At 30.1% G+C, this 15,968-nt stretch overlaps 3 protein-coding genes across 19 annotated transcripts in view; 2 read left to right on the plus strand and 1 right to left on the minus strand.

The window, feature by feature from the left end:
- The window catches only part of CLIP-190 (Cytoplasmic linker protein 190), a 145,841-nt gene extending 139,946 nt beyond the window's left edge, over nt 1-5,895 (plus strand). For all 17 annotated transcript variants that reach the window (XM_088224667.1, XM_088224671.1, XM_088224673.1 and 14 more), the window contains 3 exons: nt 1,389-1,538; nt 2,537-2,712; nt 5,252-5,895. In XM_088224667.1, coding sequence (XP_088080793.1) covers nt 1,389-1,538; nt 2,537-2,712; nt 5,252-5,298 — 373 coding nt within the window. In that variant the 3' untranslated portion in view covers nt 5,299-5,895. The remainder of the gene's footprint in view (nt 1-1,388; nt 1,539-2,536; nt 2,713-5,251) is intronic.
- Nucleotides 5,680-9,266, minus strand: Polr2J (DNA-directed RNA polymerase II subunit RPB11). The gene is made up of 4 exons (XM_088224689.1): nt 9,077-9,266; nt 8,901-8,990; nt 6,537-6,711; nt 5,680-5,941 (listed from the first exon to the last, which is right to left on the minus strand). Exons 1-4 carry the CDS (start codon nt 9,127-9,129, stop codon nt 5,906-5,908), a joined length of 354 nt encoding a protein of 117 aa, XP_088080815.1. The 5' UTR covers nt 9,130-9,266; the 3' UTR covers nt 5,680-5,905.
- Nucleotides 9,267-13,407: 4,141 nt separating this feature from the next.
- The window catches only part of LOC148282691 (SEC14-like protein 2), a 41,747-nt gene continuing 39,186 nt past the window's right edge, over nt 13,408-15,968 (plus strand). Inside the window, exon 1 of the mRNA XM_088224690.1 lies at nt 13,408-13,712. Coding sequence (XP_088080816.1) covers nt 13,650-13,712 — 63 coding nt within the window. The 5' untranslated portion in view covers nt 13,408-13,649. The remainder of the gene's footprint in view (nt 13,713-15,968) is intronic.

Here is a 15,968-nt window from a genome sequence, read left to right on the forward strand (position 1 = left end):
ATATTATATTACACAAATAAAATAAAATTTTGCAATAATCATTAATTTATGGAATCGTCAAATCGCTTTCTATTTTGTATGGAATTGTAATATTGCATCACAGTTTCTTGCAAATTAAGGTTAACCTAGCCGGACGGAAGGTGGGGATTTGAATCCCCCATAGACCGATTTTAATTTGATAACTCAGGTATTATTAAAGCTATTTGCTGTTTATTTTTTGCAATTGATAAATTAATAGAAAGAAGCATTTTCCTGTTTTTGTTTTTAAATTTTAAAATAGTTGTTTTTTTTTTTTTTTTTAATATTAAAACAAAAAAAGTCGTAAATAATACAAGGGTCAATTTCACTTTATGTACACAAGCATTCAACAAACTAACAAAAATGAATAAAATACACGAATGAGTAAAATATGCGCACGCAAAAACATGAATAATTTTTTACACGGTCATAAACACTTCCAAGGTTTTATTCTCCTGACACCATATACAAGTAGGCGCTGGGGTCGTTTGGTCCCTTCGTTCGGATCATGTGTAATTTTTGGATGCTTAGTGGGGGAAAGGTTAAAGAAAAGACTGGTTTCATGGACAATTATTGTACCTGGTGCTTCATTGCAGTGATATTATCATGTTTTAATCTTATAACTCCTCTGCAAAATGCTTTGTTTCATATTGCTATAGTTTCATTTATCATTGTTTTATTTTTTTTATCCCTTAAGAGGATACGCGAGACTTTTCTTTGTACAAATGTATTCCTGTGTTTTCTCCCTGGATTACGGGCACCAGTGTGATGATTTTTTTTAAACATTCACTAATATTTACCATTGGCGTTTCCCTATCATTTAGTTTTTTGATCAATTTATCCATTTCTAGAAGCTATTACCACCCAAAAACCCTAGTTTTTTCTACCGTCTTCGGACATACAGTATACAAATATTAAAACTATTTTTTAAAAAAGAAAAATATGCCTACACAGAAAATTTATGTCTGATACTCTTTCTTAAAAAAAAAACAAAATCAGTTCAGTTTAGGGGTGCGGAAAATGGGACTAAGATACCCTGATTTTAGTTAGGCATAATCATTCCGATGTGCAGTTGTCTTTTTCGCATAGTATTCGGGGTGCAAATACATATTCATCAAATTGCTCTTCAATCGCATATCCTGTTAATCGTCCGGACGAAATTAAATCCAAATCTATAAATGTCAAATAAAATATTGGAAAATCATCGCAGTTTGGACCAAAAGCTTACATTGTGATGACAATTTTTTCGTTCCTCTTAACTGCCAATATTTTGATCTTCACATATACTATATTTTTGTGAACAGAGTGTCACAGCCTGATATAATTTCATTTAAACGAATGTATTCTTATGTGAATTTAAATGTTTACAGATTACTTGAAGAAAAGGAAGAAGTTGAAGGACAAGTCAGTTTCTTAAACTCCGTCATTGTAGATATGCAACGGAAGAATGAAGAACTGAAGGCTCGAGTAGAAGTCTTGGAAATGGGATGCACTCCTCAGGAAGCTGATGAATATAACTTGTAAGTTTACCTTATATCTTTTAAATCTTATTCACCTATAGCTAGACTCCATCGCCTTGGTAATGAATATGGTGATGTTGATATATTTCGTTACTCATTGAGCATATTCAAGACCAAAGTACTACAGGCGACCGACGCGACGGAGTCTAGTCAATAAATCTTCGATCGTATTTATGTATGCTTAAAAGTTAGCTTATGTTAAAAGTTATGTTTTATATTTTTAGTTTATAAAACCCTTTTCAGTTTTCAACATTTTGGATAACTTCACTTTAAAGTTTAGTTTACCGGTGTAAAAAAAATAAAAATAATAATTATGTTTTATTTGAATCCTACTATGCCTTATATTATAAACATAATATAATGTATGTATTATGTCTTAATAGTGTATTATGTTAACTATGTAACTTTATTTTTAAATTTTAAAAATATTTTTTTTAAAATTTTATATTTGAAAAAATGTTAATTATATTTAATGTGTAACTTTTTCTTATTATATAGTATGTATAATGTAAAAGCCTCATGGGCGTCAACAGAAAGAAAAAAAAATCTATTTTCTTTGGACATAAATCTGTGATAAAATTAGACAGAAAAAATTTAGTACAATAAGTGGATTCTTAAAAATCCTTAATGCATCCATATTTTTTTCTTTTGTAGAGACAATTTGATTTTATTTTTATTATTTACAAGATCAATATTTTGATGTTACTGCAATGGTTCAAAATACGTTTGCCAATATTTTGATGTTATCAATATTTTGATGTTACTGCAATGGTTCAAAATACGTTTGCCAAATGAATGCGCCTACTTATTTTTTGTTTCTCATTTGTGCACTTCACTAAATTTTAACAGTCATAAGTGAATTCAAGAATTAATTTAATTCAGGCATTTTAATTTTAACTAATAATTACACTTGTGTTTTTTAAACAAACTTGTTTTCTTGGTCAACTTTGTTTTTCCGAAATTGATTAGTGTTCATCATTTGTATTTTTATGTTACAGCAACGATTTGAAAGCCAGAGCTGTGGCACCGCGGATGTACTGCGATATCTGTGATATATTTGATGCCCACGAGACCGAGGACTGTCCCCGGCAGACCAGCGAGGCCGACACTCTTCCCCCGCAGGGTGACAAAAAGAAGGTCCCACCTTCCCGGCCTTACTGCGATATTTGTGAAAGTAAGAGCCATTTAGATTTAGAAAAATGATTAACTTTCATAGAGTTTACAGTGCAGGTTATGAATGTATACGTCATGTCACACATCCAATAAAATAGGCATAACTCAAAAAAACAAAATTTCCAGGTGAGCTTAAAAACTAAAAAAGCGCTTTTAAAATCTTTGTTTTTTGTTTTTCTTTTCAACCTTCAAAGCAATGCTGATGTGTCATATTTTATGTTTAGATTTGTCTTAAAAATTCTTGAACATTTTTTTAAAAGAAAATCTGACTCTCATAAAAAAAAATTGTTACAATATGACACTGCGAATGGCGGCGTCCACATAAGTGTTAGTGTGTTTCATACAACCATTAAGCAGGTAAATCGTAAAGCTAAAATTATGTACATTTTTTAAATAATAATCTGTTCTGTATACAAATAAAAATCTGTTTGTTTTTTGGTTATTGGCTCTATTTAATTGTATGTGCGATGTGTGAATATAATATCCTGTATCATGAAAGAATCTACATATTTAAGGAATCACTAGTTGAACCTGAGGATGTGAGAACGCTCTCAAGAGATTCAAATCTAGGCTTCGATGGAGAAATTTACGTACAAATGTGAAAGCACCTGTCACACATAGTGATAGGCGGGCTCCTTAAGACCATTTTTTTTTTTATCTGGGCTTGATGTCAATTTTTTTTAGTGATATTACCCCCCAAGATGCAACTTTAAAAATACAGAATTTTGACATTTTCACTCATAATAACTAGACCAGCATTTGGCAATTAGACATTTAAATATGAAATATGCCAACTACCATACTCGTTACCCTGAAAGTGAAATCCTCAATTGATAGCCGGACTGCATATACTACTGTGATCCGTTCAGAAACTAAACAGGTACCCGCATGGCTAGATGGGAGCATTTGAGTTTAGGAGAAAAATTAACACTAAACAAAATGGCAGATTTGAAAAAAATTGTACAGCAGGATCACAAAAAAGGGTTGATTCAAGTATTATATCATTTTTAGCCTTAGGATAGTGAGTTTTTAAGAGAAAAAGTAGTGTTGCTTTAGTTTTGTAAAATACAAAAGAAATCTACATTTTTCTTAGAAATATCCACACTAACAATTCATAGATGGCATTGCCATGCCCTTTTTGGGAATAAATTCAAAGGAAGATTTTTGGCAAGCTATGCCGTACAATGTACGTCCATACTCCTTTGCACATAAAGTATTTGAGACCTACATGGTACGGCCATACTCGCTTAGAGGTTAAGTATATACAATTGCTTTAGAATCCAACACACTTTGTAAGCTTTGAAATAAGTCTCATAAGCACATTAAAATTTCACACTGAAATTTATTGATTAGCTTTTTAAGGTTACTCTTTTTTTTAATCCCGACACTGTATATTTAAAAATTAATTGTAGGTGTTCACTGTACAGATATTTATTTATTTTATTTGGTAAACAAACAGTATGTACACATATATTGCCAATTTCTTTGTATATTAGAGTAAGAAACTCATGCACACACCAAAAAAATTGTTTACACTTAATACAATAATTTAAATTATGTTCAATATAATAAATGTAAAAGAAACAAAATGAAAAAATGTTTATATTATAATAATGTTAAATGTCTGCTTCTCTCAAAATTTCAATAATTTTTGACCTAAATTTACATACATTGTCACAAAAAATATCAGCCTCGGTAAATATATTGTTATATTGGTCGCATATTCTAGGTATTGTAGATTGTTTAAAATAGTTTGTTGACGCGTTTTCAGTGTAAAACAAAAGATTTTGTCTTGTCGGTCTAGATGGCACACGGAATGGAAGTCTTTCTAGTAGGTTAGGAGAATCAATTTTATTATTTATTAATTTGAATAAAAATAACTGGTCCAACATTATTCTTCGATTTTTAAGAGAGTTTATTCCATGGTACTGCATACTTTCAGCATGATTAGAAAAGTTAATGTTTAACCGGTAGTCGACCTGCTCAAAAAAATTTTGTTGGACCCTTTCTAGTCTATTAATACTTACATTATAGTAAGGTGACCAAATAGGAGTACAGTATTCTACCTGGGGACGAACAAATGTTTTGTAGAGTTTTTCATATGTCTCTGCATGTTTAAAAGGTTTTGATACTCGCATAATAAGTCCGACCATTTTATATGTTTTTTTTAGGACTGATTCAATATGAATATTAAACATTAGTTTTGAGTCAATAATAACACCTAAGTCGCGAATTTGACTATCTGTTATAGAGATCGGGGTATTATTAAAAGAGTAAGGAAAGCTGATTGTTGTTTGTTTGCGCGAAATACAAAATGAATGACATTTACTAATATTTAATTCCAGTAAATTTTGATTACAATACTGAAAAAGTCCAATATTACCATCAATATTCTAGAATTCATGGCGCAAAAATGCAATTGAGCCTAAGACTTTATAATTTAGTTGCTCTGCGAAGCCTTTTTCTTCAGACATTGGCTATCTGTTTATCAAATGGATAAAATAATATAGGTGGGAATTTCATAGATTCTTTTTTTTCAGTATTCGGTCATGCAACAGAAGACTGCGACGATGAAGAGACCTATTAGTGTTCCGATGAAAATCATAATCAAATCTCACCAATGACCATTAACTCGCTGCCTTAGTATGGATGTGTGCAGATTGCTAAAAATTGGCATGAATCTTATCATGGTGGTGTTACCAGAATTATTATTATATTAAATTAGCTTGTTGTGTTAATCCTGTTATGCACATTTAGGTTATGTATCGTGTTTTACATATTTGCTGTATATTTGTGCAAATTTTATTAAAATGTGATAACGCTTAGAATATTTTAGACAATACCACTGTTTTATTACTTGACTAATTTAAATTATTGTTAAAACATCACCTTTGTATTTTTAAATCATGTTATTTCTTAAGAAATGTCTTCTTATGTGATTGTTGCCTTCAAAAATCAGAGAATCAAAAACATTAAAAAATATGTATGTTTAATTATCAATGTTTTTAAGAAAGTTTTACATTTTGTGTTTTTTTTAACTGTTTACAATTATTGCATGGCAGCTTGTTAGTTACCTAAGGCAGGATATTTTTTATTAAATCATACTTATCTATCTCCTGCGACATACTATTGTTTAGATGTTACAATAATTATTTATTTGAATAAATAATTTATTTTTCTAAAATGTTTTTTTTCTAATCCAATCCTTCCTTTTTCTCCTTTATCGCCTCCTAAAACAAAATAAATACTATTTTAGAGGAAACTAAATTTATTTTATCAACAAATTACCTATTATACACGGATGCAGTCAGATCACTTGAGAATAATTGGTAAATAATCATTCTAACGAAAGTATAAAATGTATGGCATTTGTCAATTTTTCTTTCTTTTTCATCAATAAAATCTCACCATCATTTGTATATTGCAAAAATAATTTTATTCAGTAACGAAAGAATTATCTACAAACATAATAGATGTATATTACTACTTCCAAAATGTAACACAGAGAATACTTTATTACTACAGGTTAATGCAAGCGATGAAAGTTTAAAGAAAAAATAATTAAGTATATTAGAAAAAAAATACAAAAGCATTTCATAAACGCATTTACTTTTTTAAATTATCAAATAATGTAAAACCAGTCAATGTTAATGCTTTGATGATTCAGAAGTCATAAGAAGCCTATGGTTTAAAATTTATTTATAAAAGAGAGTTCTCAATTATAAATAAGGCTTAAAATACATAAGTGATACTGTAAACGGTTTCTACCTTATTTACCAAACATTTAAAAGCATTAATTAAAATGGTAAATTCACCAGTCCTTACTTTGAATCGTTCTTCAAATAGTGATAGTTCCGAGATGAGATCAGTGATGGCATTAGTGAGAGCTTCTTGTGGCGTATAGTCGGATGTGGTTTGTATTCTGATGACGAATTTGTGTTCCAAGGGATGGGGGAGCTTGTAACCAGCAAACAAGACCTTTGGATCCTTAAGTAATTGACTGAAAAGAATTGAGAAAGCTTAAAAATAACTCAAACAAATACCTAAATAAAGTTAGTGGTTTTAACATTACATGCAATAGAATGAACACGAAATAGAAACTCTCCCGTTCCCACCTAATAAACATGTTTATTAAATTATATTTAAATATGCATTCATTCACGGTGTTAATACATATGTAAATAATCTTCTAATTCAGCTGTAAAAAGTTAATTATTGATCAATACTAATTTTAAAAACTTATAAACATGACACTGGCTAGAAGACCCCAGTAGACAGATAAATAAGAGAGGGAAAAGAAGAAATCAAGTAATACTTTAAAACATTACTACACTGAGTAAGAAATGGATTCAAAAAATAAAATTCAAATACAAATCTTGGGACAAGAAATATTAATAAAAAACAAAACAATAAATATACTTCATACACTTATCCGCGTCTAATAATCCATATGGCTCCGCATTTGTACATATCTTGCATACCACATATAATTGCAGCTTAATTATCTTGATTAAAAGTTACACGGTGGGATGATCATGGGCAACACTTTGACCACCGTCAATCATGTGCATATTGACTATAAAATATACTAGTAAAAACTACTTTAGAATGAATCATTCATGTCTAATAAGGGGATTCAGAATCAAATTCTTTAAACATGCTATGAAAATCCAATAAAAAAGGTCTGAATGAATTTATTAAGCATTTATTTATTTAAATTTTTGTACATAATGTTATTTGTACATTGGCGGGCTTATTGCCAAATGGCAATTTCTCCCAACCAACCAATAAAATAAAAATTTTATTTTTATAATTCAAGTTACAGAACATATTCAATAGAAAAAAAAAAAAGATTAAAAAGTTAAAAATATATAAAAATAGAAATAAACGTATTTGTTTATAAATTACCTTAAATCAAAACTATTACTCAATGGGAAAAAGGAAAAAAGAGGAAAGAGGAAAAAGGAAAGGAGGAGAGATTAAGGAAGAGAAAGGAGATGTTTCTTCAGACGTGATTTAAACAGAGATAATGTAGTAACATCTTTGATGGTGGATGGGAGATGATTCCACAGTCGAGCCGCATGGACACTATATGAGTTAGAGAAGAAAGAGGAATTGTGTATGGGTATTAAGAGAGTGCCTTGAGAATAAGAACGAAGAGGTAAACCATGAACTGATAAGCGTTGAAATTTATTACAACAGTACATAGTATAATAAATAGAACAGTAACGTATCCCAAAGTCCGTGGGACCAAAAGCTCTGTGTTCAGAGCCGAACCTATTATAAGTTCAGTTGGCACTAACAACCAGACACTTGCTTACAAGGGAGGGAGAATATGCTCATATATATATATATATATATTTTTTTAAAGAAATATTTGCGTTCTTATGATTTACACAAATATTTAATTTTGAGGGCCATTTTCAACGAGTTGTAAATAACTCACTATTAGAAAATGGAATCAAGGGGGATTCGAACCACGGACCTTTGGTCCGTGAGTCCGAGACACTAGCCACAGGACCACAACCCGATTTAAATACTATATTAATTTACAGATGTGTATATTCCCGTCCCTTTTCATTAAGTGACAGGGCACTTGCGCCCACTAGATTCAGTGCTTTCAGTGTTGAGTTTGGATACTACATAAAGGAAAATAGAAGTATACACATTATCAGAATTATTTAAAAAATAACCGGCTAGGCATATTACTACCACTTTTCATTTTCATATATTTATGATGAAATTGAGATATTTTTGATGCTTGATTGATTTTAGTACTCAAAATATAATGACTATGTACTATATTTACTTGTCATTGTTTTAAGAGCAATAACATTTTAAAACAGCTTAAACAATGCAGTAAATACAAAGACTGTTTGGCTACGATTCTGAGTAAGTTTTTGACACATTTCATGGGCCATCAAAAATTCTTATGACCAGCTTTTTAGGGAAATGTATTATTACAAAGTTAAGAAAGTGGGTATCACTCATGGGAAAAGAACATGTAAATCTAAATACTTTCACAAGTGTTGCTTTTAGATTAAACATATTATTCTACGTATCTGCCTATTGAATAATACTAAGACACAGACCATGTAAAGCAAGGAGTATGGTGAAAACGATAAATAATTTTTTGAGGTAATGAAAAATGTATATAATTGACGTACATATAAAATTTTAAAAACTTACTTTCTGATCATGTTTCCGAGGGTGTGATCTTCTTTATTGACAGTGAAAACGGCGGCATTGGTTACTTTAGTATCTTCTTCTTTTTGAACTCTGAAATTAATAAAAAAATATTCAAAATTTCATGGTTACATATTTGTAAACAAATCCAACGCTATGTTCAACAAACAATATCCTACTTTTTCTCTCCTTCATACAAAAGAAATGATTCGAATGTCGGTGGCGCATTCATTTTCTAATTTAAATGCTATGTATTTATGTTAGATGTATAATAATTGTAATAACGATATCCAAAAATATACAATTGACAGATTAGCTTGAAACCTTGCGAGTCGAGGTAGAAACCATAGACAAGCATCAACTTCGTCTATTTGGTTTAATATTTGTTTCTATGAATACGGATGGAGTTAAAAATTAAGCGGCCAAACAAAAACTTGGTACCTACTTGTGGCGTAAAAGCATATTATTTTTCTGCACTTTTTGCAGGTTTACTTACAGGAACTGGTTGTTTTAAAATACTCCAATCCACATCTACAATATTAGAAGGCTTCACTTATTTAAAAGAATACCAAAATTCAATTTTACAAGACAGTTTAGCGCAGCGCAGCACTTTGATTATTTTCAAATGATTTTATTATGCAAGTGTAATTTATTGTAATTATAATTAAAAAAATATTAATGCGAAGCGGGGGAGAGATTGTGTGTGGGAGAGGGGGGTTAGGAAGGTATCATCACTTCTTCTATCACGCGATTTCCCCGTCGATAAGGTGGACATGAAGTAATTATTTCAAATGGTGTGTTTGCACTAGAATCAACAATTATTCAAAAGAAAAATAATTATAAAATTTATATTTGAAGCACTAACTTTGTGGTTATTCATTATAATAGAATAAATAAAACAACTTTGTTTTTAACCACTAATTTTTATTTTTTACCTACCGGTTTCAAAGCAAACAAGCTTCTTTGTCAAGGTTTACGTAACTAATAAACCTTGACAAAGAAGCTTGTTTGCTTTGAAACCGGTCGGTAAAAAATAAAAATTAGTGGTTAAAAACAAAGTTGTTTATTCTATTATATAGAAAAAATAATTAGCTCACTTTTTGAAACTTACTTTACTCAATTTAACTTAAATCACTTTTAAAACTTACCGACAGGGCAATAATGTCTTGTCTCTTGTCACTCTGATATAATAATTAGTTTATAATATATAACATATGTTTTGAACATACTTTTTATTTCTTATTTTAATAATTATTCATATACCAATCCAAAGGGGTTTATCTAATAACGATTGTTTTAAATATTAAAAAAACTTAATCCCTGGACTGACACCTGATCCGGATACGCTGTGAATGGTGTACCAATTCAGCCCCCTATGCACCATTAGATGCGGAAAGGGAATTATAGAGGTGATGATGTCTGTCCTGTCCATACGTCTTCGCTTCTTTCTGGTTTCAGGAGCGTATTAAAGGCGCCATTCGTTGATAAGAAAGGAAATTGAACAATTATGGAATACCATCTTGTTTTCTTGACAAAAAAGAAAATCGATGTTTAAATTAAAGACTTTTAATAGCAATCGCGACTAGTCATCAATTTTCGCTGAGTTCAGTTTTATAGAATAATAATCTTACATCTTACAGCTTACAGATATCCAATATCAATTGAAAATATCAAAAAATTTCAAAAATCACAATAACAAATAGGTAGTCGTTTATGGAATAGGTATCGAAACATGGAACATCAGAATAAGGCACAGAGTTTTTTTTTTTTAATAATAAAAATAATGTTTCTCTTTTAAGGTATCTGGGAAACGTATTAAAAAATACGATAGAACTTAATGTACTTTGAAAAATCACAAATTCAAGTACCGGACCAGCGCAGACATTATGTGCCTAGACAGCCTACACAATATACATGTGAAGTTCTTAAGTTTTCGTTTTTCTTTACTTTGCTTTTATTTCTTTTTAATTTTACGCATAAAATATTTTTAATAGGGCCACATAGGCTTTTTTGCTCCTCTCAAATATTTTTCTCTTTATTTGGCACTGAATATTTCCGTTTTTTTTTTGGGTGACGATGACATTTAAAAAATAAATGTAACAAATTGTAGTAAAAAATATTCAACCTCCTAAGTATGCGAACCCAAATATGGAATATTCCATAATTTAGTGGCTGTCCATAATCGGAATAACAGATAAATTCAAACTGATCTGTATGTTTTACAAATAACAATATACAAACAATAAAACTTGTCGAAAGTATTGAGACAAACATGAATACAGCTTGCTGAACTTATGACCACTTAATATTTTTCAACAAATTAACGAAAATTGTCTTTCACTGCCAAAAAAAAACTTCCTTCACTCCAACAGCGTTCGTCGGAATGATGAGGTAAAATAACTAAAATACTAAAGTGAGTGAATGATATAAAAGATGGTCTTTTATTTTGCCATGAAATGTGTTTTCGATAGAAATTATGGTAATCCATATTAGGGATACTATTCCATATTTGGTCACTTTTCTCACCTTACACCTTAGTCTCGAAATGGCTTCTGCATACACTCCCTTCTCTAAAATATCTGTTAAATGAGGAAATTCAGTTCAATATTCGTGTTAAATGAGGAAATTTAGAGCTACGGGAAATCGGAAGTAAAAATAGTTTTCTTACACGCGGTAAAAGTTTTTTGAAAATTTACGAAAAAAATAATAAAAATGATTTTATTAAAATTGAACTACGTTACAAGATTTTCCCAATCAACCAATGAGAGAGTTGTGATAGGTTTCCAGGAAGCCAACTCACCGACGATAACTAGTGACGTCACGGGCGGAGTAATTTCAAAATACAAAACTTAAAGAAAATCATGGCGCTGATAATAGGATACATATTTTATTTCTTTAATGACTTAGTTTGAAACTGAACTTCCTCATTATTCAACCATCCATAAAACAGGCGCAATCTCACTCGCTCTACCCTACACAAAGTGCACTATCGAAAGATCCTTCAGCAACTCACGTAACGTAAAAACTTGATTACGGTCAATAATAACAGAAAATCAGCTTGTCAATCTTTTATAATGAGTGTGCATAAAAAGAGGATTCTCAAAGCTTAAAATAATTTTAAGAAAGCAGTTTTGTTCAGATTTATCCAGTATTCTCGTAGCTAGTGCGATAATAATATTAAGATAGGTTCGAATAGCTTTCAGTGTTTTCAAATGTTCAAATAAATATTTTTTTTAACAAAAAACTTATATTTACCTTCCCTCGGAGAAAATCCTGCATCAAGTTATGCTCAATAATATTAGGATTACCGTAAAAGCCTAAACATGATACTTGAATTTTATTCGAGACGAACTTCCGCGGCACATAATATTACATGTGGAATCATTGCTACTCAGGCAGCACAGGCAGTGTCCTTCCAAAGTTTTTGCTTTTTAACGTATAATTGCTGTCAAGAGAAAATTTAGACAAAGGAAGTACCTAGTATTTATTGCGAAATTTACATTGATTTTAATTCAAATATATATCTAAATTACATATGCCTCAAAGCTCTTTAATTAGTAAAACAAACTATAGTGATCTTAATTGATGTAATAATACGACCTCGGGAGTCACTAATCCGTAAACAATTCAACGCTATGTTTGACTCTTTCAGCGTAGGTTGGTAGAGTGACACTAAAATTGTCAGAAATAAAAACATTTTTTTTGGAAGGTAAATTGAGACTATGTCTCAAATTAGGTGCATAAGTCTTCAATCATTAATCTTAAATTGTCTCAAATCTCTAATGATAGTTATATTTAATAATTAGGAGAAAAACTCAATTATTTTAATAGATACGACTACAGTATCTACTTATTTTATTTCAGAAAAGTACAGACTGTGAAGATAGTGTATGCATTTTAATATTTGTTTATTGTTAGCATTATACATGTCTCAAATTACACATAGTGTCAATTTTAAATTTCGATGTTGTTTTTCTTTTTACGATTTTTGAAAGAGGTTTAATTTAGTTTTTGATTGGATTATTTTATTTGATGACGTAAGCGTTTCTTAAAGCTGAAAATTTGTTCTTTTTAATTTCTCTAATTGTGCATGACATATTTACAATATTATTCGTGGTAATGGAATATTTTTCAAATTTTTATTGTCTCATGGTTAAAGTAGTAAAATGCTACATGGAAACTACGACTTTCTTATTGTGTCTCATGTTTGCAACATTTGCAGGTAAATTGGGACAACAACAAAAAAAGAAAAAAGAAATTGAAGGATATTAATATGTCCACACACGTGGTATGCTTTTGTAACCTGAAACAGAGACTCAAATTTGTGTTAAAACTTAAAAGCGTGTAATTAAATATATAAAAAGATATAGTCAGTTGAAGTTGAAAACTGTCTCAAGTTGTATGCTTTTACGGTACTAATTAAGCGAAATATTTTAATATTTTTTTCAGACGTATAAAGGGTCAACATGTCAGACTGACAGCTTATGTTTACGCATTGAGTTTAGAGTTTGAAGTTGTGTGACTTGTTTCGTTTTCCAATTTTCCATTATCGCTCGCGATTTTGCCCTGAGTGGTTGTTTGGTTTGCGTGTCACGCTTGTACGTTTCTCATCAACTTACATCGCGCATCGTATTGATAAATACTATTTAGCTCGTGTTGTGTGTTAAATATTCGCCAGTGCATAACTTCACATAATACAGCTAGCTATCGTGCCGAGTTTGTGAAAGTATAAATAAATAATTAGCAATCACAATGGCTCCTGTTCCCGCCACTAATCTAAACTTAGACGATGACCAGCGTTTTGCTTTAATGAAGGTAATACTTATTCCCTTTATAATATTTTTTAATATAAGCAATATGTAAAATACAATGCTCTACAAGATAAAACAGTCACAAAAACAGAATTTTTTAATATTTTTTATATAAATGCTATCGTAATAATCTACCACATTTATATATTTTTGTAATAAAAAAGATGATAAAGGGGATTTAAAAAATAAAAAAAAAACAAATATTAAAACTCTTTGAAAAAGAAAAACTTTTTTTACCAATAAGTATTTTTGCTCCAGGCGAGGATTTTCTGATTGATAAGTGTACAGATATAGAATTTTAATTTAGATAAAACTAGCGAAAATTGGTAGATACAATATATATTTATTTGTAATTTATTAACCATATAAAATGCTTTTAGATGCTTTTAGAGTAATATTACAATACATAATTATTTACCGAATATCTTAAATAAGGAAACGTGATGAAATAAATAAACGATACATTTTCATGAATAATAGTTAACTTTTTTATACTGCGAGGCGTCGCCGTCGTGCCGGCGTTAATCCGTGTTTTACTGTTTTATTTTTCAATCCAATTTAAATATTTCCTTTACGGCCATTTATTTTAGATGGCTCATTTTATACTTACACATTTCGGCACAAAAGGCTTCTGTGTTTAAAAAATAAAATTTAAAACATGTAGAAAGAAATGTCATTAAAGTAAAATAAAAATTATTGTTGTTTCAAAAAATAATTTGCTTTTAACATTTTATGACTCTTCTGAATGTACTAAGTTTTTTTTTCATTCAAGATTATTTTGTATGTAATGTGTAATTACAAAACAAAATTTATTAACACACCGAATCGAATATATTATTACTTTTGAATACCAACTTGATTTGATCAATAAAATTGTAATCAAGTTCAAGCCCATACATTACAAATTCATAATATGTACTGAATTTTCTTATCTCTAATCTCACGGTCAAACAATCTTATCAACACGCTACATAAACATATGTTTTTATTAATCTGCAATGAATATTTTAATTAGTTATGAATCAGCTAGGCACGTGTGATTTAGGTATATATTTTTGTAGTTTACTTTATTTACGTATCAACGCGGTACCTATTTAAAAAACTGGAATATAATAGAATCTGCTTTAATCGTTTTATTTTATTTTGTTTTATTTATTACGGCCTAAGCCAATTACGACAGTTGTACGAAGAAACATATGTACAAGAAACTGAACTATGAAACTGAACTAAGAAACTGAACTAGAACATTAAACTATGTAGCAAAGACAAACAAGGGCAATTAAATAAAGGTATACAATATATTCATAAACACCATCAACATCTACGACTTCGAGCTAACCCATGCCAATCCATCTTCATCCACACTGTGTTGGCGAAGAGATCTACAAAAAGCCGGAAGATCTATCCCAAAGAATTCCAAGTTGTGTGACTAATCTACACATTCTGAACATAGGGGCATAAAAACAAAAGTTACTCTTAGAAGCTTTGATAAATAGCAGATTTTTACTTCTGGTGACATGGTTGGAACATGAAAATATTTTTTTTGCAACAGAGATGGGACATTACTTATAGCATTACTTTTTATGAATGATATATTGTATCACGCCAATATAATATTGATTTATTTATACGTTTTATCATATTTCCATTTTTTTGTTAAAAACTTTGCCCAGTTAACAAGGGTATATACCCCGCTCCAAGCTAGGCAAATACATTTTAATACATAATAATAATAATTTAAAAGTTAATCTATTTTAAAGAAAGATTTTTTTACCAATTTAAAAAAAAAACTTTGATGGGGAAGTTCAGTGGTTTTTTAATATTTTTATTATTATTTGTTAGTAAAATATTAAGCCAAAGCAATTTTTTTTTAAAAAATCACGTATCATGTTATCAGTGCTATGATTTTTTAAATTTTTGTATTTTTGAAATTAGTCCGCGTGTGACGTCTCAACTTCTCTTCCGCTTCTTCTCGGTCAGTTCTACCGATTGGTCCGTTGAAATACCGTAACCCGGAAATCTTTCACAAGTCTCTTATCATTCATATGAACTAGTGACGTCGTTCAAAGTAGTTTATTTTTATTAAAATATTTTTTCTTACATTTTCAAGAAACTTTGCCGTACAATTCAATGCTTTGATTTTTATCGCGCGTAAGAAAATATTTTTTATATCGAACTTCCCGTAGGGCTGAACTTCCTCATTAGCTCTTCTGTAAAGTTGCTACACGTCGCATAGTAAATTTTTCCTTTCCACCGTCAA

This window comes from Micrasema longulum, unplaced genomic scaffold (assembly GCF_059751315.1).
Source record: "Micrasema longulum isolate JH-2025_06_02 unplaced genomic scaffold, ASM5975131v1 h1tg000305l, whole genome shotgun sequence".
In the NCBI taxonomy this organism is placed as follows: Eukaryota; Metazoa; Arthropoda; class Insecta; order Trichoptera; family Brachycentridae; genus Micrasema; species Micrasema longulum.

Bases quoted from the DNA above. Each gene is read 5' to 3' on its own strand.
- Polr2J (XM_088224689.1), bottom strand. From the start codon at position 9,129: ATGAATGCGCCACCGACATTCGAATCATTTCTTTTGTATGAAGGAGAG. The intron at 6,712-8,900 runs GTAAGTTTTTAA...AATTCTTTTCAG, and splicing joins CTCGGAAACATGATCAGAAA to TCAATTACTTAAGGATCCAA. The intron at 5,942-6,536 runs GTAAGGACTGGT...ATTTTGTTTTAG, and splicing joins TATTTGAAGAACGATTCAAA to GAGGCGATAAAGGAGAAAAA.